The sequence below is a fragment of the Protopterus annectens genome, chromosome 16.part0 (assembly GCF_019279795.1).
Source record: "Protopterus annectens isolate FY-2018-M chromosome 16.part0, PAN1.0, whole genome shotgun sequence".
Taxonomy (NCBI): domain Eukaryota; kingdom Metazoa; phylum Chordata; order Ceratodontiformes; family Protopteridae; genus Protopterus; species Protopterus annectens.
This window is the reverse complement of record NC_056750.1, coordinates 291,185,758-291,208,419: the sequence shown is the minus strand read 5'-3', so window position 1 is coordinate 291,208,419 and position 22,662 is coordinate 291,185,758. Positions and strand designations below refer to the sequence as shown.

General features: G+C 45.4%; 1 protein-coding gene across 3 annotated transcripts in view; it reads left to right on the top strand.

The window, feature by feature from the left end:
- Positions 1-22,662, top strand: part of AGGF1 (angiogenic factor with G-patch and FHA domains 1) — a 1,405,627-nt gene that overhangs the window by 925,930 nt on the left and 457,035 nt on the right. For all 3 annotated transcript variants that reach the window (XM_044058021.1, XM_044058022.1, XM_044058023.1), the window contains one exon: positions 15,113-15,458. In XM_044058021.1, the coding sequence (XP_043913956.1) occupies positions 15,113-15,458 (346 nt within the window). The remainder of the gene's footprint in view (positions 1-15,112; positions 15,459-22,662) is intronic.

Genomic DNA, 22,662 nt, shown 5'->3' with positions numbered 1-22,662 from the left:
GGATTTTTTGAATGAGAAGTGATTTGTGATGGTACGAATGGATGGGGGTAAGGAGTTCCAGAGACGAGCAAGACTGTAGGATAAGAGATTTTTTCCAGGGGGATGAATTGGTTTATACAGTTCAATTAAGTTTTGGTTGTTAGATCTTAGAATTCTGTCAGGGAGGTGCATTTTGAAGGTAGAGGAAAGGGATGGGCAGAGGGAGGGGTTGAAGATGAGTTTGTGTGCAAGAGTCAGTTGGATGTAGGTGAGGTGATTGGGTAGTTCTAACCATTTTAGTTTGTGGAGAGCTGAACAGTGGTGTGAGGAGGACTTATGGGAGGTAGCAAACTTGACAATTTTGTTATAGCAAGAGGAGAGTTGTGTTTTTAGAGAAGACTGTAGGTTAGTTAGAAGTGGGGCTCCATAGAGGAGGGATGGGATGAGAAATGTGGTAGATAGGGTGAGTTTAGTGGAGGGTGTAAGATAATGATTCTGTCTGTAGAGCATGCTGAGTTTTTGGTGTTTTTTTATATTTAGTTGAAGATGGGGATTGAATTTAAGCTGACTATCAATTTGGACCCCAAGTAATTTGGCCTCAGATACCAGTTCTAAGGGTGTATTGTTGTGACTAGTAATAGTGAAATTACTTGGATTGAAAAAGGTAGCTTTAGAGGGGGTGAATACCATTACTTTGGTTTTGGAGGCATTGAGTAGAAGGTGATTTGTTTCAAGCATTTATAGCATTACACTCATTCTTGTATGGATTCCAATCCTATTATGTATAGTAGCATTTTTTTAATTTGCAAACCATACTGCTACTTGATAAACTCATGGACAAAATTGTACTCCATAACAATAAATAATTTAATACAGTGACAGTTGAAGTATTATAGGTGCATGGTTGATGTTCTTCATTTCTCACTGCTGCAGTCATCATCATTGGGTTATTCATGCTATGGTAGCCCTCAGTCGGTTATTCATGCTATGGTAGCCCTCAGTCGGTCTGAGTACCAGAGTCAAGTTTTTGTGCGCCAGCTGCTGTCGCTTGCCGGGTGACGTCAGGTTGTCTGAGCTATAAAGGAGAGCAGGCTAAGCCATTACCTCAGTCTTTCTTGCTGTGGAGCCCATAGCAGAAGCAATTCGCAACAGTGCCGGGCGGCTGTTTCCAGATTTCGAACTTTAGGTGCAAACATCTAAAGCTAAGTACCCTGTTGGGGATCCTTCCTTTTTCTTGCACAAACCAATGCCTGAAAAAGTCAATAACTGTTTCGCCTGTGGAAAGCAAATACCACACAGAGACTTCCATTCTTATTGCATCACTTGCTTAGGCCCAAATCATGGCGTACCTTGCTGTCAGTTCTGTGCCCTCTTTAACGCTAGAACTATTTGCCGTAGAGCTATGTTTGTAGTCAGTTATTTTTGTCTTCTGTCTCCGACTACCGATATGGCATTCGTCAGTCAGCAAACCACAGGTCTTCCAAAAAACATAAAGGTAAGGATAGAGACAGACCACATAAGGCCACGCCTTCCGATGACTCCACCGCTAAATGGATCATCAGTTCTTTGGAATTCAGTGGGGTGCTTTTGCAGCCCCTGATGCCCGACTTGATTTCTTCGCAGGCCTCTACTGAGACCCTTTCGGAGTCCTGTATGCTGCAGATGTCCACATTGTCTAACGAGCCTTCGGCTGTCTCGCCCTCGGTTGGGTCCATAGCCGCTAAGCAGGCACCGACTCCCGAGGATACCGCTCGCACTTTGGATTTCACTTCAAGGCCTTCGCCCTCTCTTCTAACTTACACACCGATGGCACCGAGTGATACCCTTCAAGCCAGACTTAGACCCACTCCAAAAAAAACAGCTAAAAGTCTCCATTTCACTACTCCTCCCCCTCCTCAAACTAGAATGCTTAAACTGGCAGAGGCATACCTCTCAACCTGGAAACATCAAAAATCTGGACAAAGGCCATGAAAAGTAGGTACAAATCTGTATGCTGATTAACATCTAATTTGCATACATAATTATGTAACCCCTCCCACTCCAGTGGAATTGTGGGATACCAACTTTCAAACGGAAACTGAAGAAGACCTCTGCTAAAGAAAGCAATAATATCTCACAATGAAAATAGACTTGGCATTACAACTTCTCTACCTTTGTAACTCACATCCATTGAAATAGCATTGAAACCCCACACACCACATCCAAAGAAAATGCATCTGGCCAGTGGTGGATAAAGATTACCTCTGGGCTGTTTTTAAATCATTGGTCCCTTACACACAAAACAAGAAACATACATGTGTTCTTTTCTTTGATACACCATCCTGACTTTATTAAGTTATATTCCTTGTATAATACAGCACACTTGTTAGACACAGTGCATTTTAAATGTATTATTTGAACATTTTTCCAGTAGGCTGTACTGTAGGCAATGAAACAAAATGAATGAACCAATAATGACAAAACTGTCCAATTCAGAACATTTCCATCATAAAAGTCTACTTCCACAGCCACTCTATAAGTAGAATGACAGTAGTGTAAGCCATAGGCATCTTGCACAGCTTCTCGCACTTATTTTCAACTTCAGTTTGTTTTTTGTTTGGGGGGGGGTCAAAAACCAGGGACACATTTTAAACATTGCTTGTGTAATTTTGGAAAGTTGCTAGAATAAAATGTGTCACCACCATGCATGTAACTGGCAAGTCTTGAACCCAGGACTCTATGCATTACAGTCAGAGCAACATACCACTATGCCAAATCAGCAGTTTCCTAAAAAAGGAAAGACTGAAACTTAATGGCTATCATTTAGTGAATTCAGCTCTCACTTCTCACCATAGCTCTCAACCTCTTAGCACAAAAAACCTGGACAAACAATGCCAGTAATGGGAGAATACAAATTCATTTCTCACTTCTCACCATAGCTCTCAACTCTTAGAACAAAAAATTGTGTCACCACCATGCATGTAACTGGCAAGTCTTGAACCCAGGACCCTATGCACTACAGTCAGTGTAACATACCACTATGTCAAATCAGCAGTCCCCTAAAAAATAGGAAGACTGAAACTTAATGGCTATCATGTAGTGAATTCAGTTCTCACTTCTCACCATAGCTCTCAACCTCTTAGCACAAAAAACCTGGACAAACAACAAAGCCAATTATGGGGGAATACAAATTCTGTTCACTTCTCGCCATAGGCTTAGCTCTCAACTCTTAGCACAAACAATCTAGACAAAGGTCAGAAATGCTGGTGGCTAGGGACTTTAGGCTCTTTTACCCTGTACCAAAGGTACAGGGTTTGAGCTTGAATACCTGTAGCCACCAGGTGTATTACATGGGGACATTTTCACACACACACACACACACACACACACATACACACACACACACACACACACACACCAAAGATAATCTACTTCACTTGAGTCCAAAGATAATCCACATCACTTGATGCTGCTGCTAATAATTCCAAAAGATTCCCTTTCTGAATGAAACGAGTGCTGCAGTCCACTCTCGATAAATAAATAAATCCAAAACTAGCAAAATGCTGCTGCTAATAAATCCAGTGAGTGTTGCTGTTTCCCGCTCTTGGTACATCCAAAATGCTGCTGCTAAGAAATCCAAACGCTGCTGTTTCTCGCTCACATTTGCAGCCGGAAATGACAACGTGAGCTCAAGGAGCTCAATTCCGACTGACTGATAGCCCTGATGGAGCTGACATCATCGCACATGTGATGACGTCAGCTCCGACAGCACGATATTTGAAATAATTAAAAAAACAAAAGAAAAAAATCAGAAATGAAGGGGTGCCACTCGGGAATCATGACACCCCTTCATTTGGACCCCAAAACTCGGTAAAAAATGAGTAATTCGGTTTGGTTGAGAGGTATGGGTTTAGGATCTCATCACTTTCATCCGGGGTTATCAGGCCACTCCAGCCAAAAGGAGAAGGGATCCTTTTCCAGACATTCTATTGGATTTAGACTCAGAGGGATCTGACTCCTCTGTTTTTGAAAATGAAAACCCTCTTACTGCCTATGAAGACTCAGATGCAGAAGAATCTATCCCTTCTGCGTCACCTCCAGAGGACTTTTTCTTTGGGGAAACCCTCCAGACCCTCGGGGAACACTTCCAATAGGAATCAGCGGATTTCCCTCAATGTAAGAAAAGACTACGAGTTTTTGGACCTACCCCAGCATAGGCCTCTGGCCATCCCACCCATCTTAGAGTGGTAGATGATGTTTACCAAGAATCCAGCCTTACCCCTGACACCCTTCCACCTGCACCCAGAAAACCTGACAGGTATTACAGGGTACCTGGCTCACATAAATTCCTCTACAAGAATCCTGTAGCAGACCCAGAGGTGGTTATTGAATGACCTAAGGGAGTTAAGGCTACCTCTGCAAAGAATCCTACTCCCTCAGACAAGGAATCCAGGGCTCTAGGCAGATGGGGTAAGAAAGTATATACTCTGCAGCTTTAACTATAAGGGCTCTCAACCGTCCGTTACACATGCTAAAATATCAACAGCACACTTTGGAACTTTTGAAACAGAAAATTTCTGCTTTGCCAGATTTTGCCAATAATAAAGAGATAGCAGAATTACTTGCACTGTGGTTTAGACGCCCTAGAAGCTTCTAGCAGGGCAGCAATAACAGGATATGTTATCAGAAGACATGCATGGTTGAAGGAACAACCTCTCCCTGATCATGTCAAAGCTAAAATCATGCATTCACCTCTTGACAAAGACCACTTGTTCGGACAAAAAACTGAAGAGGTACTTAAAAAGATGGAAGACAAAGCTAAATTGATGCAGACTGTTAAAGATTTCCCTCAAGTACAACCTCCTAGGTTCAGCAGAAAGTTTCCCTCTAAACACTGGTCTTTTCCTGCACCAAACAGGCAGGCACAAGGCAAAACCCGTAGGGACAGACCCACCAGGGCTCAAACTCAGGGCCAGCAAAGAACTAAACAGTGGCCCCCCTCTACTTCTAGAGCAGGGAGTTCAAAAACAACTATGTATGCAAAAAACTCTCAGTGACTACTTTTTCCATCTCTGCCTGCCTCCACCACACCAGAAACTAGGAGGAAGGCTTTCTTTTTGCAGAGAAAATTGGAACTTTATAACAAAAGATCAATGGGTCTTAAAAATCATTGTTCAGGGGTACAAATTCAATTCCAAGAACTGCCACCTCCAGGATGGTACCCAGACCTTCCACCAAACCAGTGGGCAGAAGCACTAAAACAAGTGCAAAAACATTATAGCCCTAGGGGCAGTAGAACCTCTGCCTTCAGAACAAGTTGCAAAAGGATTTTATTCCAGACTATTCCTTGTGCCCAGGAAAGAGGGAACTTGACATCCCATCCTGGACCTATCCTTTCTCAATACTTTCCTGGTAATCCCAAAGTTCAGAATGCTTACCTTCCAACAGCTTCTACCTATGCTGCCAAACAAAGCTTGGATGTTCACCTTAGATCTAAAGGATGCTTACCTGCACATTCCAATAAGGGAATCTTGCAGAAAATTCCTGCGCTTCAGAGCAGGATCATTACACTTTCTCTGCTTTGCCATTTGGCTTGTCTACTGCTCCCATGGTCTTCAAATGTCTAGCTCCTGCCATTACCTTTTGCAGGCAAAACAGTGTACAGATTTACCCTTACCTGGATGACTCTCACATCCAGGCAGACTGCAAGGAATTGCTCCTGCAGCACCTCTCATTTGTAAAAACCCTATTTACCTGTCTGGGGTTCACTATCAATGAAAGGAAATCAAAACAGACACCTACCAGGAAAATCATATTTCTGGGAGCCTTATTGGACACAGAACAGCAAATAGCCTTTCTGTCCCCAGAAAAGTAAAGTTTCCTACCAAAATACTTCACTACTCTGGCCTCCCAAACCCAGCATCTGAAGTAGGATATTCATTTGTCTGCAACCTGTGGGTTATGGATCCGATATCGGATCCGAACCGGCATGGTTTTCCAGCTATGGATCCAAGCTCTCAGCTCCTCCCCTCACCCATAATGCCCTGCTCTACCCTCATGACCTCAGATCTCGTTTGCCGTGCATGGTGACTGGATTGGTTTCTATAGCTTTCAGCTAAGTGCTAGTTTTTCTAACTGTTAATACAGAGTTTTGAAGTTTTTTATTCATTTTTGTGTGAAAGTTTAGGTATTCCTCTTTGATATTTTACTTTAGAGTTAATTTAAGTATTTTTTTCCCTCCCCTCGCTGTTGGCATAGTGTGTGTGTGTTGGGCCTGTGTGTGTATTTTGTTTTAGTTACTTTAGTTAGTAGCTTGTTTATAGATTGGGATGGCTGAACAGCCCAAATCTATATTTTCTAAATGCTCCGAGTGTGGCCATAAGCTTTCCCGGCTGATGGCCACACTCGTGTGTTAGTGCCTGGGGTTGGACACCTCACATCTGGATGCTCCATTTGTGCAGGGTTCAACCCCAGGACACTTAAGGAGCGGAGGTCCAAGCTTGTCTTGGCGGGCCTTTTACCGCCGGACTCGGCTCCGACCTCCGCTCCTTCGGGAGTAACCGTGGTTTCGGTTCTTCCCTCCGTGGCACCCCCTCCTCCTCCTGGGACTCAACCTCCCGTTTCTGGGGAGGAGAGGGATGCTAGGAAAAAGGACCGGAGGGAGAAGCACCACAAGCGGCGGGCCGAGACCTCTGTTTCGGCCCCGCCAGCCAAGCGGGCTTCTCCCCCGGCTCCATTGTCGGCTCGGTCTCCTCCTTCTCGGCTCCGGTCCCCAGTGTGCTTTTCACCGGGTCCTGAGGAGGAGGAGACCCGATCTCCGTCGAGGCTATCAAGGAGGCACTCCAGGCCTACCTCGGTAGCCTCGTCGAGATCTACATATAGCCTTTCGGATGCTGATCTGGACTGGATGATGAGAAGATTCATCCAGGCCCAGATGCAGATGGGAGTGCTCTTGCCTCCCCCCCCCTCTGGGGGGGAGCTCAACACCCTTTTTCAAACCTATTGCTCCTTCTCCGACCCGCTATCCGGGTTCGGAGCAGCTGGAGCTGAGCAGCCGAGCGGGGGTCGGCGCCGATAGTACTTGGTACTTCGGATCCGACCCTGCCCTCGAGTGCATCGGATCCGACCTCGGAGCCTGGATCCGAGCCTCGGATCCGGGGATCAGTGCTCGCCGGCGCCATCTGTGTCGGAGCGCACTGTCCTTCGGATCCGGCGCCGCGCCGGCTCGATCCACTCTTCGGATCCGAGGGGAGCCGATTGTCGGATCCTTTGGTCGAGGTCGGCTCCCTTCGGCATTTGATGTAGTGGAGAGGGCCCTGTTGAGGGTCTCCGGACCCCGGCACTTGTTCGGCTCCGCCCCGCTCCCTCTGCACTGGACCAGGCTTCCACCATCCGGCCCCTGGGACAGCCCGCTTCTGTGCCCCAAGTTGCTCCAATGGAACAAGTTGCTGCTTGCGAGGACTCCTCTGACAGCCCCCAGAGGATGTCCCTCGCAAGCATACGCAAAAGGAGGCACATTGACTCCCGAGTCTCTCACAGAAGACACGGATTTGGAGGAAGGGGAAGGCTCCCCACGGTCACCCCCGAGGATGTCTCATTTGGAGACATCATGGAAATGCTCCGTATAAGGGGGGGGTGGTCTGCCCCCAAGTCTTCCTCGGACGAGTCCGTGTTCTTGGAGGCATTTGAAGCGGGCCCGTCTACCTCTTGGGTGTCCCCTCCTGCCGACCCCCTGGTGGACCTCATTACCACCAGGGCGTGGAAGGAACCGGACACCGTGGAGCCAATTCCTAAGAGGCCCGATAGGATCCTTAGCCCACCGTCCGACCGTGCCCATTGGAGCAAGGGGCCTCCGGTAGATGCCATGTTGATGGCGGCGGCCACCAAGAGGGAACTGGCTCAGGAGAGTCCCTCAGTCCATCCCCCGAGCAAGGAGTCTCGGATGATGGACCGCTTGGGGAAGCGGATGTTTAGTTCAGCGACCTTCTCTGTAAGGGCGCTGAACTACTTGGCACATGTCATTAGGATGCAGCGAGATCTCATTAAAGAATATGCTGCATCTCCCCCAGAGTCCATTTCGGAGGAGGACAGGGTTCTGCACTCCACCCGTATGGCCACTCTTAGGTCAGTTACTAATACCTCTATGCGGCTACTCTCCCACGCTACGGAAGGCGCCGCTAGAGCTGCGAGGACAGGCCTGGTCACTAGACGTCAGGCCTGGCTCCGTCACTCGATTTTTCTGAGCCCTTCAAAGCGTCATTTAACGCCCCTTTGATGGTTCTGCTCTCTTTGGCAAAACCGTTCGCGACGTTGACCCAGAGCGAGAAGGACGGAAGACGCTGTCTGCCGTCGAATCCGCTTCTCTGCACCCCAGAGGCCCTACTCTAGGAACCAAAGGGTCAGAAGAAGATGTGGTTCCGAAGTCGCAGCAGTCCCAGCCTGCTCGGACAACCAGTCCTTCCGTGGCAGAGGAGGACAGGGAGGACGCCGCCCTAGAGGCAGAGGGGCTCCCAGAAACTTCGGGTCCAGGGAACCTTTCTCTGAACGGCCCGCGCAGCAACCCTGAGGGGTTGCCCGGCTGCTCCACTCTGGAGGCAGTCGGGGACGTTCGGGCACCTAGCGGCATGGGAGTCCATAACATCAGACCGCTGGGTTCTCCAAATCATATCCAGAGGATATCGCATCCCTTTCCTTCACCTTCCAAAGTTGAAGTCCCTCCCGGACGTCCCACCCGGTCAACGGGAGGCCGCTTTGGCAGAAATTGGCCATCTGCTAAAGAAAAGAGCCATCCAGCCCGTCCCCCCAGATTGGATCAGGGTTCTACTCCAGGTTCTTTTTAGTGCCAAAGAAGACGGGGGAACTAAGACCAATCCTAGACCTCTCTCTCTTGAATCTGGCAGTCCCCAAAGAAAAATTCCGAATGGTCACTCTGCAATCTATTCTCCCCGTTCTGGGAGAAAATCACTGGATGTGCTCGATAGACCTCAAGGACGTGCTACCACATCCTGATGGACAGGCGCTCCAGGAGGTTCCTCCGCTTCCGGCTGGGAGCCAGTCACTACCAGTTCGGGTCCTTCCCTTTGGTCTCACCACAGCCCCAGGGTGTTCACCAAAGTATTAGCAGTGGTAGCGGCCCACCTGAGGCTTCAGGGGTGCAGGTGTTTCCCTACCTGGACGACTGGCTTCTTACCGCCCCAACAAGGCATCTACTTTTATTGGCGCGAGACTCCTTTCTCCATCTTGCTCCTTTTCTGGGCATCACAATAAATACAAAGAAATCCAACCTGGCCCACACAGCTCTTAGATTTTATAGGGGCCAGGCTAGACACAAGGAGTTTACGAGCCTTCCTCACTGCGGACAGAGTTCAAAATCTGCAGCTCCAGGTGCGGGCCATTCTCCACTCAAGTTCTGTTCCGTCGGAGTTGGTCCTGAGGGCTCTAGGGTCCATGGCATCTGCTATAGCACTTCTTCCTCTTGCCAGGCTCAATATGCGCATTCTACAGTGGACGCTCTTAGTACAGTGGTCATACCTTGCTCTCCCATGCATCATCCCATTGCGATCAGCAAGGCTTGCAAGCGGTCCCTCTTGTGGTGGCTTCACTCCCCGGATCTCCACAGGGGCCGCCCATTTTGTGCTTCTCCCCCTCTCGCCACGGTGACCACGGACGCCTCCCGCCTCGGGTGGGGGGGCACTTTGCGGGCCGGACCGTCCAAGGCACGTGGGACGATTCAGAGACCTTACTGCATATCAATGTTCTAGAGATGAGAGCAGTGCTCTTAGCGTTGCTAGCACTTCAGGACTTTCTTCCCTTGGGAACAATTGCGATTCAATCGGACAACATGTCTGTGGTCTGGTACATCAACAAGCAAGGGGGAACAAGGTCTTACCCTCTTTGTCGAGAAGCCATGAGAGTTTGGGAATGGGCAATCTCCACCAACCGCTTTCTAATAGCAACGCACATTCCGGGTCGGTCCAACATCCTAGCGGACAAGCTCAGTCGCACCATTCTGACCCCTTACGAGTGGTCTCTCAATTGTCGAGTAGCGGAACGCATATTCGCACGGTGGGGAACCCCTTCATGTGATCTTTTTGCCTCTCCCTCAAACACCAAGTGCGACAGTTTTTTCACTCTGATACCTCCTCCCGGAGGTTCCCCAAGAGACGCTCTGGTGCATGCTTGGCCACCCGGTCTTCTGTATGCTTATCCACCCTTGCCTCTGATGCTCCAAGTTCTTCAGAAAGCCTCTCGGGTGGGTTGCAGAATGATTCTCATTGCTCCGTTTTGGCCTCGACAGATCTGGTTCCCCTTCCTAAGGTCTCACTCGGTGAATCCTCCTTGGATTCTAGATCCCATCCCGGATCTGATATCCCATCCATCCTGCATTCCTCCTCCGAATCTGGACAACCTGAAGCTGACCGCTTGGCTGCTCCAGTTCCACTCTTGATCAGGACTCCCGGTATTTCGTCACCTGTTAAGACAATTTTGGTGGCAGCTCATAAACCATCCACTAGAAAGGTTTACCGCAGCAAGTGGAAACGTTTTCTTTGTGGGCGGAGCGGCAAGGCCTGAATCCCTTCACGGTTCCTCTTCCATTAGTGCTTGACTTTCTAACCACTCTCTTTAACGATGGTGCCAGCAGTTCCACAGTCAAAGTACAACTGGCGGCAATTTCTCATTATCACATTGGCCATGACTCTAATCCTCTTATGTCAGCCAAATTGTGTAAAATTTTTCTTAAAGGTACTTTTCTTCTCAGGCCCCCTATAAAACAAGCGGTTCCTCCTTGGGACCTCTCTCTGGTCCTACAGGCCTTGCCCGCCGGCGGTTTTGAGCCAGCGGCTACGGTGGATCTCAAATTCTTGTCCTACAAGACAGCCTTTTTGGTAGCCATTACATCGGCCAAGAGGGTTTCTGAGCTTCAAGCATTATCAGCTAAACCTCCTTACTTGGTATTTCATCCGGACCGTGTCTACCTCAGGACCAACCCATCCTTTCTTCCTAAAGTCGCTTCTGAAGCAAACATCAATCAGTCCATTAACCTCCCTGTTTTCTTCCCTAAATATGAAAACAAAGGTGAATATAAGCTCCATTCATTAGATGTTCACAGGCAACTTAGATTTTATCTGAACAGGACGGCTGGTCATAGGCAATCCGACCAGTTGTTTATTTCCTTTGCAAAATTCAATTTGGGCAAGCCAATTTCTAAAGTTTCTCTGTCCCGCTGGATTTCACAGTGCATCTTATTGGCTTATCAAGCTTCAGGGAGGCCGCACGGAGGGTGTTCATGCCCATTCAACCCAGTCAGTATCTACCTCGGCAGCCTTCAAAGCTAGGATTCCTCTAGATGATATTTGTGCAGCAGCCACGTGGGCTTCATCTCATACTTTTATTTCCCACTACAAGTTGGATCTTGCATCTAGGGGTAGAGCATCCTTTGGCTCCGCGGTGCTCTGGAATATCCTTCCATGATGGCCGCCCAAGATTCAGGTAGCTGGGGACTCTGTCCCACAGGTTGCAGACAAATGAATATCCTACTTCAGATTTAGAAGTTATGTACTCACCATAACGTTCCATCTGAGTAGGTGTATTCATTTGTCTGCAACCATCCCGCCCTCCTATCCCCCTGGCCTTTCAGTTTCCTGCATATTCTATGTTACCCTTTTCAGGGTGTTGTTGCTTTGGCAAACTCGATCTGAGGTCATGAGGGTAGAGCAGGGCATTATGGGTGAGGGGAGGAGCTGAGAGCTTGGATCCATAGCTGGAAAACCATGCCGGTTCGGATCCGATATCGGATCCATAACCCACAGGTTGCAGACAAATGAATACACCTACTCAGATGGAACGTTATGGTGAGTACATAACTTCTAATTTCTGCCTGGAAATTCCTGCAGGTTCTAGGGTACATTGCCTCATGCATCCTCATGGTACCTCTGGCCAGATTGCAGATGAGGAAAATTCAGTTTTACCTAAAGAACCTGTGGTGTCAGCACTCTCAACCTCTGGACACATCCCTGCCTGTGATCCTTTACATAAGATCAGAGTTCCTCTGGTGGGCCCAGTCCTGTGCTCTGAACAGTGGACTTCCATTCATCCTCGGTTCGTCAGACCAGACCATAACTACAGATGCTTTGGACATAGCCTGGGGTGCCCAACTGGAAGGCAGATGCACCCAAGGTCTCTAAGATGCTGAAATACTACCCTTGCACATCAACCAAAAGGAAATGATAGCAGTGCAAGACTCTCTGGCATCCTTCAAACCCTACCTCAAACCGGGGGTTCTTCTCATAAAAACGGACAACACCACAGTCATGTGGTACATCAACACACAAGGAGGGACTCAATCTTACCCCCTGTGCAGACTAGCCATGAACCTGTGGCTAGCAGCCTCATCCATGGGACTACATCTTGTATCCCAATACCTACCAGGCATCAACAACACCCTAGCAGACCACTTAAGCAGAAACCTGTTAGACCCACACAAATGGCAAATCCACAGAGACATTTTCTGCCAATTACCCACACATGGGGACCCCCCAGGTCGACCTCTTTGCCTCCCATTTAAATCACCAAGTACACAAATTCTGCACCAGGGAGTACCATCACTTGGCCTGGAAGGTCGATGCCCTGACCTTCCCTTGGAATACCCTCTTCGTGTACGCATTCCCACCCCATCCTCTCATTCCAAAAGTACTAATCAAAATAAGGGAGGAAAAACTCAAAGCAATACTCATTGCCCCAGATTGGCCCAGACAGCATTGGTGCCCACTGCTGCACAGCCTATCTCTACAACCCCCCTGGCAGTTACCTCTGATACCTCATCTGCTATCCTGGGGGGGGGGGGGGACTATGCTGCACCCAGACCTTCTAACACTCAAGCTCTCAGCATGGCATATTCTACCATAACCAACAAGGAATCTATGCTCAGTAAGCAAGTCCTTGACATCATCACAGAAGCCAGATGGTCCAGCACCAGAAAATCTTATGCTGGGAAATGGAAAAGATTCTGCTCCTGCAGCCAGTCCAGGGGGGCATACATTCATCTACCCTCCATTCCTCTTATTCTAGATTATCTGGCTGAGCTTCTTAATAAGGGTCTCTCCTTCTCCTCCATAAAGATACATGCCTTTGCCATCTCGGCAAACTTTGATACAGAAGAGGCATTTTTCTCCCACCCTCTTATCAAACAATTCCTTAGAGGAGCCTCTAATGTCATGCCTCACAGAAGACAGCCCACCCCAGCCTAGGATCTGAACTATGTTTTAGAAAAGCTTACTCTGCCCCCCTTCGAGCCTGCAGCATCCTCAGAATTAAAGTACCTCTCTTGGAAGAGTGCCTTTTTCCTGGTTATCACTTCAGCCAGGAGGGTGTCAGAGCTTCAAGCTTTATTGGTTATTGAGCCATGTATCATCTTCCACGCAGACAGGGTCTCCCTTAGAACTAAACCCTCCTTCATGCCAAAGGTGGTTTCAGATGTTACCCTCAACCAAGGCATACACCTGCCCACCTTCTTCCCTAACCCTCAATTGAGTGTATGCTCCAAACCTGGCCTTGAGAAAGCAGCCAAGACCTGTGTTAGTAAAGATGCAGTCATACCAGCAGAAAGAGTTATCTTGACAGTATTGTGGTAGGAGGGCAAAGTAATGTCCCACTTCTCTCCGTCATGTTTGTAAGCTTTTGACATCAGGATGTTATCATATTGCTTGGGATTTTACCCTAGTGGATTCTTTGAGGTATGATACAGCAGATATAAAAGGGCCTCCTGCTCAGCAGTCTTTTTGTATATAGTTTTTTCACTTCTTCTCATTTTATGTTTATGTAATGTTATGATCCACTTCTGACTGTTAAACTTCTTCCTCTCATTTGTGACTATTTTTAGCTTTGTTGTAGCGAATTGTTGCTTTGTTAATCCAATTTGTAATTAACTGAATGTTGTGCTTGCATGTCTGTTGGAGCTTTTTCTCCCCAGGCCTCCACTGAAAATAAGCTCATTCTGGCCCAGTGGACACTTCTGGTAAACAAATGTAAATATATAAATAAATAATGTCTGTTTGTTCTGGACTTGATTTGTTGTGTGGGAAGCTTTTAGAGGTAAACCACTGTTATCCTAGCTTTACAGTGACACACGTTTGCAAGTAAATTAGCACGCTTATAATGTTATGTGTTTTCAGTTCAGTGTTTCTTGTAGATAAAGCCCATCATAAGAGAGAGCTCTGGAACTGGGGACTGTTAGGGTGTGTTTATTCCTAACTTGTAAGTGCAGAATAAAGTAGTTAGGCCCCCTCATGAGCAGCTGAACTGTAGAGTTTTAAAATGGACAAGCTAGGGGGGCACAGGAAAGATACATCGAAGTGATACCCACTGTAGAGGACCTCTTGAAGATGCATTAAATGATAATTTCTCATATATTTATAGGTTCACAGGTAAATACTAGGCTATCAGTCTGAAGACCATTATAAGCCTAGCCAGTAACAAAAATCAGAATCAAGCCCTGTAACTTGTGTCTAAAATAAAGACCTTAAACATTATGCCAACAACTGTATTATTTTAGGTTACTTTCTTACATGTTTTTTGTTTGAAAGTAGTTCAGTGCAAGAGACTGTTAGGGAGTATACATCTTCCAACTGAAGTACAAGGATGCCAGGTTTAGATAGAGGTGGCTTGGCTTTGTAAACATGGTTTCTTAGATTTTCGAAGGGCTGTGCTGACATACATTCTAATAATGAGCTCTTGTGTCACCAAATGAAGAGGACAACTTCAGACATTTGCTATTTTGTAACTAATCATTTGTCTTAGATTAAATTCTTATATGACCTACTTTAACCACTTGATGATATAAAGTACACCACTTTGCTCATTTTATGGTTTTATTTTTGTGCAGTATTCTTTCTAAGCTGATATATGCTACAGTGATGGCTGAAAGATATTTTAATCTGTTGTGCTTGGTTACTCCCCAGTTTCACATGAACATCCAGTCTTCAGAAATCTTCAGTGAAGTTATATGAATGTTTTATAAATGTTTGCCTTTGAAAGGTTTACAAATGCATTTTACTTTTGTTGTGAATATGAAGTAAACAGCAAGTGATGCAAAAATACTAAAAAAAATTAAAAAATTTCAGAAGGTGGTTCTAAATTTTCTAAACTTTTCTTGAAGGATGTGAACACAGAAGAGCAGGAAATGGATGACAGTTTATCTTGTCAGGCATCAGTTGTTGAATCTAATGGTTCTGTAGAAAATGAAGAGCAGGCAGGGGTAAACAAAAGAGTTAAACTTGATCCTGAAAATGAAGACGGCTCTTTGACATCTGATATTGAAAATCTAAATGACAGAGAAAAGTTAGAACTCGCAGATACAGACAGCATTTCTGACGGTAAAAGTGGTGTGGCAGAGATGCAAAGTGAACCTGAAGAAGGTGAAATAATTGACTCTGAGAAGGAAGACTTGTGTAGTGATGATATTACAAGTGAAGAAGAGTCTGAAGACACAGAAAATCAAGAAGGTAAGCTGCTGCTAAAATCTTGTTCTTCTATGCATCTGTAGGTTAATATTTGTTAACTGTATTAGTATAACATAGTAATATTATATGTTTTATTGTAACTCAGAGAATGGTGTTAAAATGGTTAGTTTTAATGTTTATCTGCTCATAACCATCAGCTTGATGGTTTAGGAAAGAGTAACTCAGAGTATCATCTATGGATACTTGATACACGTCATGGTACTGCACAGTTAATAGGACAGGGAGGAATGCAGCAAGTTGTTTAGCTGACTAAATGAAAAAAAAATATCAGTTAAGCTCTGTTGTAGGTCCATAGGTCAGTATTTCTCTGTTGACCCAGAGGACCATTAGTAGCCTAGCCAAAATACCCTGTAGTTTTCCCTTCTTATGACTAGTTAACGACCCTTTCAATTATGGCTGGAGTGGCCAGGCCCGGACTGTGGTTATGGTTGCACATCCATTCATTCAGGTTACACTTAGAGGGTCAGGGAGCCACTTTGCTTTACTTCCAAAGGAAGTCTATTCCATAAAATAGGGGTTCTCTGGGATGCATATTTATCTCACCAGCAGGTCTTATTTATATTTTGGTGTAAGTTAAGATCTCTTGAATGGACATAGAAGGTGTTATTTTTTTTTGCATATGTGCAGGAAGTCACATAAGATTGGATCCCTTGAGGTTTTGAAAGGCTAGATAGAGGTCACCTGTCAACAGTCTAAAGGAAACAACAGATAGAGCCTTAAGACGGTCTGAGTAGCTCAAGGAGGTCATGCTTTTGAGTATTTTAATGAGAAAATGATACTGTTTCTCAGGCTGGGTAATATGCTTAGACCAGTGCATACCAAAGGGCCCATTGTAGACTATTACAGGCCTAATGAGGGAGGAGTAGAGAGGGCTAATGACTTCCTTAGATGTGGAAGAAATACCCCCTGTGATAAGTCTGGCAAGGTGAAATAATTTCCTTTTAGCATTGATTATATGGTAATCAAAGGATAGTTTATTTGTGAAAATGCTCAAGTCCCTAATAGCTGAGTCAACTTTCAAAGGTGTTTCACCTGTGTGGTAAGTGCATGGGTGCCCTATTTTGCCAAAGGTCCCAATGCTATATTTCTTATCATTTACTGTAGTTGTAAGCCATTGTCCTGACATTACATATTGACATGTGTTAGTGTCCCTCCTGAAGACTGTGGATGTCAGATAGTGAGTTAGTGACAGCTCTAAGTTTTCAGTCATCTGCAGAGTTTGTAATCCACAGGCCATTGATTTCAACCTTGACAGTGAAGTAAATACCAAAGAGAAGTCGTCCTAGAAATGGTCTCTGGGGGATATCACTAGTAACTATACTTTTTGAAATGAGCATGCCTCTCACAAAAATAGATTGTATTCTGTCAGTTATCCGGTTTTGCCATCCAGCAGGTAATGTGGGCTTTCATTTAGTTTGATTAGCTTTTCAATAATGCCAGAATGTGAAATGGTATCAAAAGGCCTTGGCCAGGTAAGCAGTGTGAGATGGTTTGCTCGGAGCCCACTAGATTCAGCAGGCAGGTTCTGCCTTTAAAATACCAAACTCATTTTGGTCCAAGGCTTGCAGACTATCTATGTCTTTATTAATAAATTCCATTGCTTTGCATATAAGAGTGGTGAACCTTATAGAGCTGTAGTTTCCTGGATCAGTATGTATCCCACCTTATGCATATGGATGAATATCACAGTTCCATTCCTCTGGCAAGAATCCAGTGCCAAGGCTAAGGTTGAAAAGGTTTTGTAGCGAGTCTACTGTCTGGTGCTGACAAGAAGACAAACCTGACTGATTATCAGGACCCACAAAGCAAGTATTTTTGGCTTTGGAGAAAGCATTCTGGATCTTCTGTGAGTTGATCAGAGGGTGTGGGTGTACTAATAAGTTTTGTGGAAGTTAGAGAGAGATAGAGGAGTAGAGTTAGAGCTGGATTTGTCTGCTAATATGTTAGCTATGTCCTCAGGGGACAAGTAAGTGTCATTAATTCTGCATTAGACTTGAGCATTGCAGGGCATTACATCTAAGGTTTCTGATATAGCAGAAGAAGGTTTTATGGCTGTCTGTAACAGCGGTAACAACTCTGAATTTGTACTGTCTTTTTAATGATTTGACTTCGTTTCGGAGTTCTTTGTTGATTTTATTGGCTAGGAGTTTCTTCCTTTTATTGTATAGTTTGCTTTTACCAAAGTTCCACCTTGGAGTTTATTCCTGAATTTGGCATTGTATTTGTGTTTTTTGTGGACAGATGCCTCGATTGCATGGGTTGAGGTGGGCATGGAAGATATCCACAAATGTGGAAGCGTGAGAGATGGGATCATCAAGGTGAGGATGGCACTTGCAGTTGTTCAGGTCATTGTTTAGTTGGATTAAATTTGCCTTGGAGTATTCTGTAAAGACAGAGGGGTTTTGTGATGTCAGGTATTACCCTTATGGCGAGTGTTACCAAACAGTGGTCAGATTTAACCAATGATTTGGTATTTTTAGGCAATGAGCCTATGAGTGAGGACCTGGTCCAATATTTTTGAACCTGTAGCTGAGACTTGAACTAGAATTGAACAAGTCCAAGAGTTGTTGTGCATATTTATTTGAGGTGGTATAGGTTTCCCAGTTAGTGGAGGGATAGTTGAAGCCTCCCAAGAGAATAGTGTTAGGCTGAATAAGGAGGGATGTTACTTTGTTTAGATATGCCTCATGAGCAGCAGTTGACATGGATAGGGGTACAGTGGTTGGCTGTGATTGTAGTATGGCATTCTGATTACCATGAAAAGAATATAGTGAAGTTCATGGTTATTGTCCCGGCTTAGGAATGCAATTTCTTTTTTAGGCTTCTAGCATTGAGCAGTGCTACTTTTATTTAGTTTTGATTAACTGTGTAGGTAATTTGAGGAGATTGACATTGCCTAAAAAAGGCAGCATGGGGGAGGAGGTAAAGGTCCTGGCCTATACAAGGAAGCCATGAGAATAGATTCCTGTCCCAGAGACTTCCCATACTCTGGAACAGACTACCTATCTATGTCAAACAGAGCTCCTCATTAGCACTCTTCAAGACAAATCTTGATGATTGGATGGGAAATGGGAAATTCACCCCGGGGATCACTTCTGTGGCTCTGCTCGACAGGGGCACAGGATAATAATTTTCTTGGGTGGCGAAAGCCAGGGTACATTTTTTGACTAGGCTTGTATGGGCCCTAGGGCCGATAGCCTAGTACCTACCTATGAACCTATGAACCTAAGAGAGGTATAGGCACTTAGAAAATGGCCAGACAGCAAGCTGTTTGATCAACCAGAATAATATTTCTTTCAAGACACAAATACAGGCAGCTTATGCAGCCCTGGATTAATAGACAAATTCCAGTTCCAGCCCTAAGTCACTATTTGTAGTTATAGTGCTGACCTGATGTTACTTTGTTCTCTGCAGAAGCAAGCATAATAAAACAGAAAACTAATCTCTGCTGGAAAAAAAAAAGGTCTAAGTCCCTGTGATTTTTTTTCTTGGGCTTGTTGGTATTGTTTAAAGAACTCTCGTTGACCAAATTTCAAGCCAAAAAGTAATTTAAACCAGTCAGTTGCAGCATAATAGAGTGCAGAATGAGCAGCCATGTTTGAAGTTCTGTATTGATTTTTATTTTCACAGACTTCTTGGCTTTGTCTAAAGAACTATTATTGTCTAAAATTTACACCAATAACCAGTTTGTACCAATCAGCAACAGCAGAGAAGATTGAAGGTGGGACAACAACTTTTGCAGTCTCAGAATCTTTCGTCAGTATAGGAAATATGCTGAGAACACTGGCAAACACAGAAGCAGCTATTGGCTGATTTGAAAATTGGGTCATACAATCAGAAAACCCAGTTACTGGATGAGTGGCATCATTTCCAGATGATCCGGAGGAAAAAACTGGGCAGTTGCCAGCCTTAGTAACAATCCAGATGAAATTAGACCCTGAAGCTTGCAGATCATAAACTCTCCCTCCCAAAGGCTCAGTACTACCAACACTGGCGACTAGTCTTGTGTTAAGAACACAATACTTCACTTACAGTAAAAACTTAAAAAAAAACTATCAGCAAAAGTATTAGAACAAAACAAGTGCAGTGTAATTTGATTTTTTTTTTGTACTTTCTTGGTGTGGAGATGCTCAGAAGAAAAATGTACCCACAGCTGTAATCGTGCTGCAGGTTAATTACCAATGATGCAAAAAAAGGTGTTAGGCTGTGCTATAAATAGAGTTTTAGAGCAAAGGAACAAGAAAAGATAAAGAGAAAGCAATCACCAGAAGAGAATTGTAACAATCCAGTTGAAATCAGACCCTAAAGTTTGCAGATGTTCATCGTGCATATAGCTGCAGTAATCACAGATGGGTTCTCTGCCGTCAGGCGGTCCCTCGGTCGGCCGAATTCCAAAGTCTTGGTCCGGCGTCGGTTGTCGTCGCTCTCTCTTCTGACGTCAGTGAGGCCAGAGTATATAAGACACAGCCGATGCCATATTCTTCAGTCTTTTTTGCCGCGCGGTGCCCGAAGCAGAAGCAGTTCGCAAGTGCCGGTCGGCCAGCTCCTGAATTACGAATATTTTGGAAACCGAAGTCTTCATTAAAGCTAAGTACCCCGTTGGGGAAACTTTTCTTGCCTCAGACCGATGTCAGTAAAAGTTAATAATTGTATTTCTTGTGGGAAGCAAATACCGCATAAGGATTTCCATTCCTTCTGCATACCTTGTTTAGGCCCAGACCACGACGTCTTGGGCTGTCGCTTTTGCGCTACCTTCAATAAACGCACTATTAAGCATCGGGTGGAGTTCGCCCAGCACTACTTTGGTAAAGCTTTTGATTATAAAATGTCGTCGGACTCTCCGACTACCGTTTTGTCCAAAAAACGCAAGGAAAAGGACCGACACGCGAGGCCCGCGGTCCCCGCCGACACCACGCCAAAATAGGCTACACGTGGTCCGGTTCTCAGCGAGACGCCTTTGCAGTCCCTGACTACCGACGACACTCCTTTGGCGGTGTCCTCTGTACCCGAGACCGCTGGGACCTCAGCCCTTTCCCAGACTACAACCGAAGCCTCTGCTAATGTTGAGCCTACTAATGTGGACAGGTCCACTTCCACCCATGGTGTATTTAGGCCCTCATCTTCTTTTTCAATTAAGGCCTTTACTAAATCCAAAGCAGCCAGGCATCCCACGAGGCCTGTTGCCCAGGGGCCATCTCCAGGTCCCATGCCTAAAAAACAGATGCTTAAAATGGCTGAGGATTTAATTACTCTTATCAGAGGTTCTCAACCCCCTCCAGACAAGAGACCCAGAGTGGAGGAGGATTCTCCTTCTTCTGATCAGGGATCCATTTTATCAGAACATTCTGATGCAGAGGAACACTCTTACTCTCCTTTTGAGGATTCGGATGCAGAACAGTCCATCCCTTCTGTATCCCCTCCTGAGGATTTTTCATTTGGGGAAACCTTGCACACCTTGAGGGAACACTTCCATTGGGAAGGCCAAGACTTTTCAGATTCCAAGAAAAGACTTAGGGAATTTCTTTGGTTACCTCAACACAGACCTCTGGCTATACCCCCTGTTTTGGACATACTGGATGATGTCTATTCGGAGGCTTGTCTTAACCCAGATTCTCTGCCTCCTGCACCAGTCAAACCTGATAGGTATTACAGAGTACCCAGCTCTCATCAATTTCTCTTCAAAAGTCATAATGCTGACCCTGAAACCATTTCACAAGGCCCCAAGGGATTGAAGGCCTCCACTGCCAAGAATCCACTTCCTGCAGAAAGGGAATCAAGATCTTTAGAAAGGTGGGGTAAAAAGGTACATACCTCGGCCACCCTAGCCATGAGGGCCTTAAATTGTTTCATATGCTTAAATATCAGCAGTTCCTGTTATCACAATTAAGGAACAAAATGTCTCAACCTGAACAATCAGATTTAAAGGAGTTACAGGATATGATGCATAGTGCAGCGCAAGTGGGTAAACACACCTTACAATGTGGTTATGATGCCCTAGAGGCCCCAAGTAGAGCGGCTGCTACAGGATCAGTCATTCGCAGACATGCCTGGCTTAGGGAACAAAATTTGCCTGATCATGTGAAAGCTAAACTTCTAGATGCTCCTTTACAAAAGGATGTGCTGTTTGGTACTAATGCTGAGGAGATACTATGGAAAATGGAAGAAAAAGCCAAATCTATGCAAACTGTCAAAGCTTTCTTACAGGTCCAGCCACCACGTTTCAGCAGAAATTGGCCTTCTAAAAACTGGTCCTTTCCAGCCACTGACAAGCCCCAAAGAGGTAGATACAGACGCACAAGGGGCAGAGGGCAATCACAAGGATCATATAGAGGCCGACAATGGCAAACTCCAGCACCAAGAGGTGGCGAAGACAGTGCACAACAATACAAGAAGCAAACCCAATGACTCCCTCATTTCCATGCCAAGCATGTCTCAGCTGGCAGCACCTTTGGGAGGGAAACTAGCATTATTTGCAAGCAATTGGCATATTGTCACAACAGACAAATGGATCTTGGACATTATAAACAGAGGCTACAAATTTCAATTTCACACTCTTCCAAAAATGAGAGGCATGCCAAACCTGCCACAAAATCAAAGGGCAGAGGCACAACTGCAAATTTCAAAGCTCATAAGCATGAGAGCTATTCAAGAGGTACCTACTCACCAACAAGGTCAAGGCTTTTATTCAAGACTTTTTCTGGTACCAAGAAAAGGAACCGACTGGAGACCCATTTTGGACTTATCCATCCTAAACACATTTCTACTGCACCAAAATTCAAGATGCTCACATTACAGCAGCTTCTTCCCATGCTGGGCAAGGAGTTTTGGCTGGTAACATTGGACCTCAAGGAGGCATACCTGCATGTCCCAATCAGACAAAGCTGCAGAAGATACCTCAGATTTCTTGCAGGTTCAATCCACTATCAATTCTCTGCATTGCCCTTTGGCTTATCTACTGCGCCCAGAGTATTCACAAAGTGCCTGGCATCAGTGATTGCCTACTGCAGACTTCAAGGGATACAAATTTACCCTTATCTGGACGACTGCCTGATCCAAGCGGACAGCAAGCACATGCTTCTGTAACATCTGGCATATGTGACACAGTTACTGCTTTCTCTGGGATATACAATCAACAAAGAGAAATCAAGGCTAACACCATCTCAGAAAATAACTTTCCTGGGTGCCA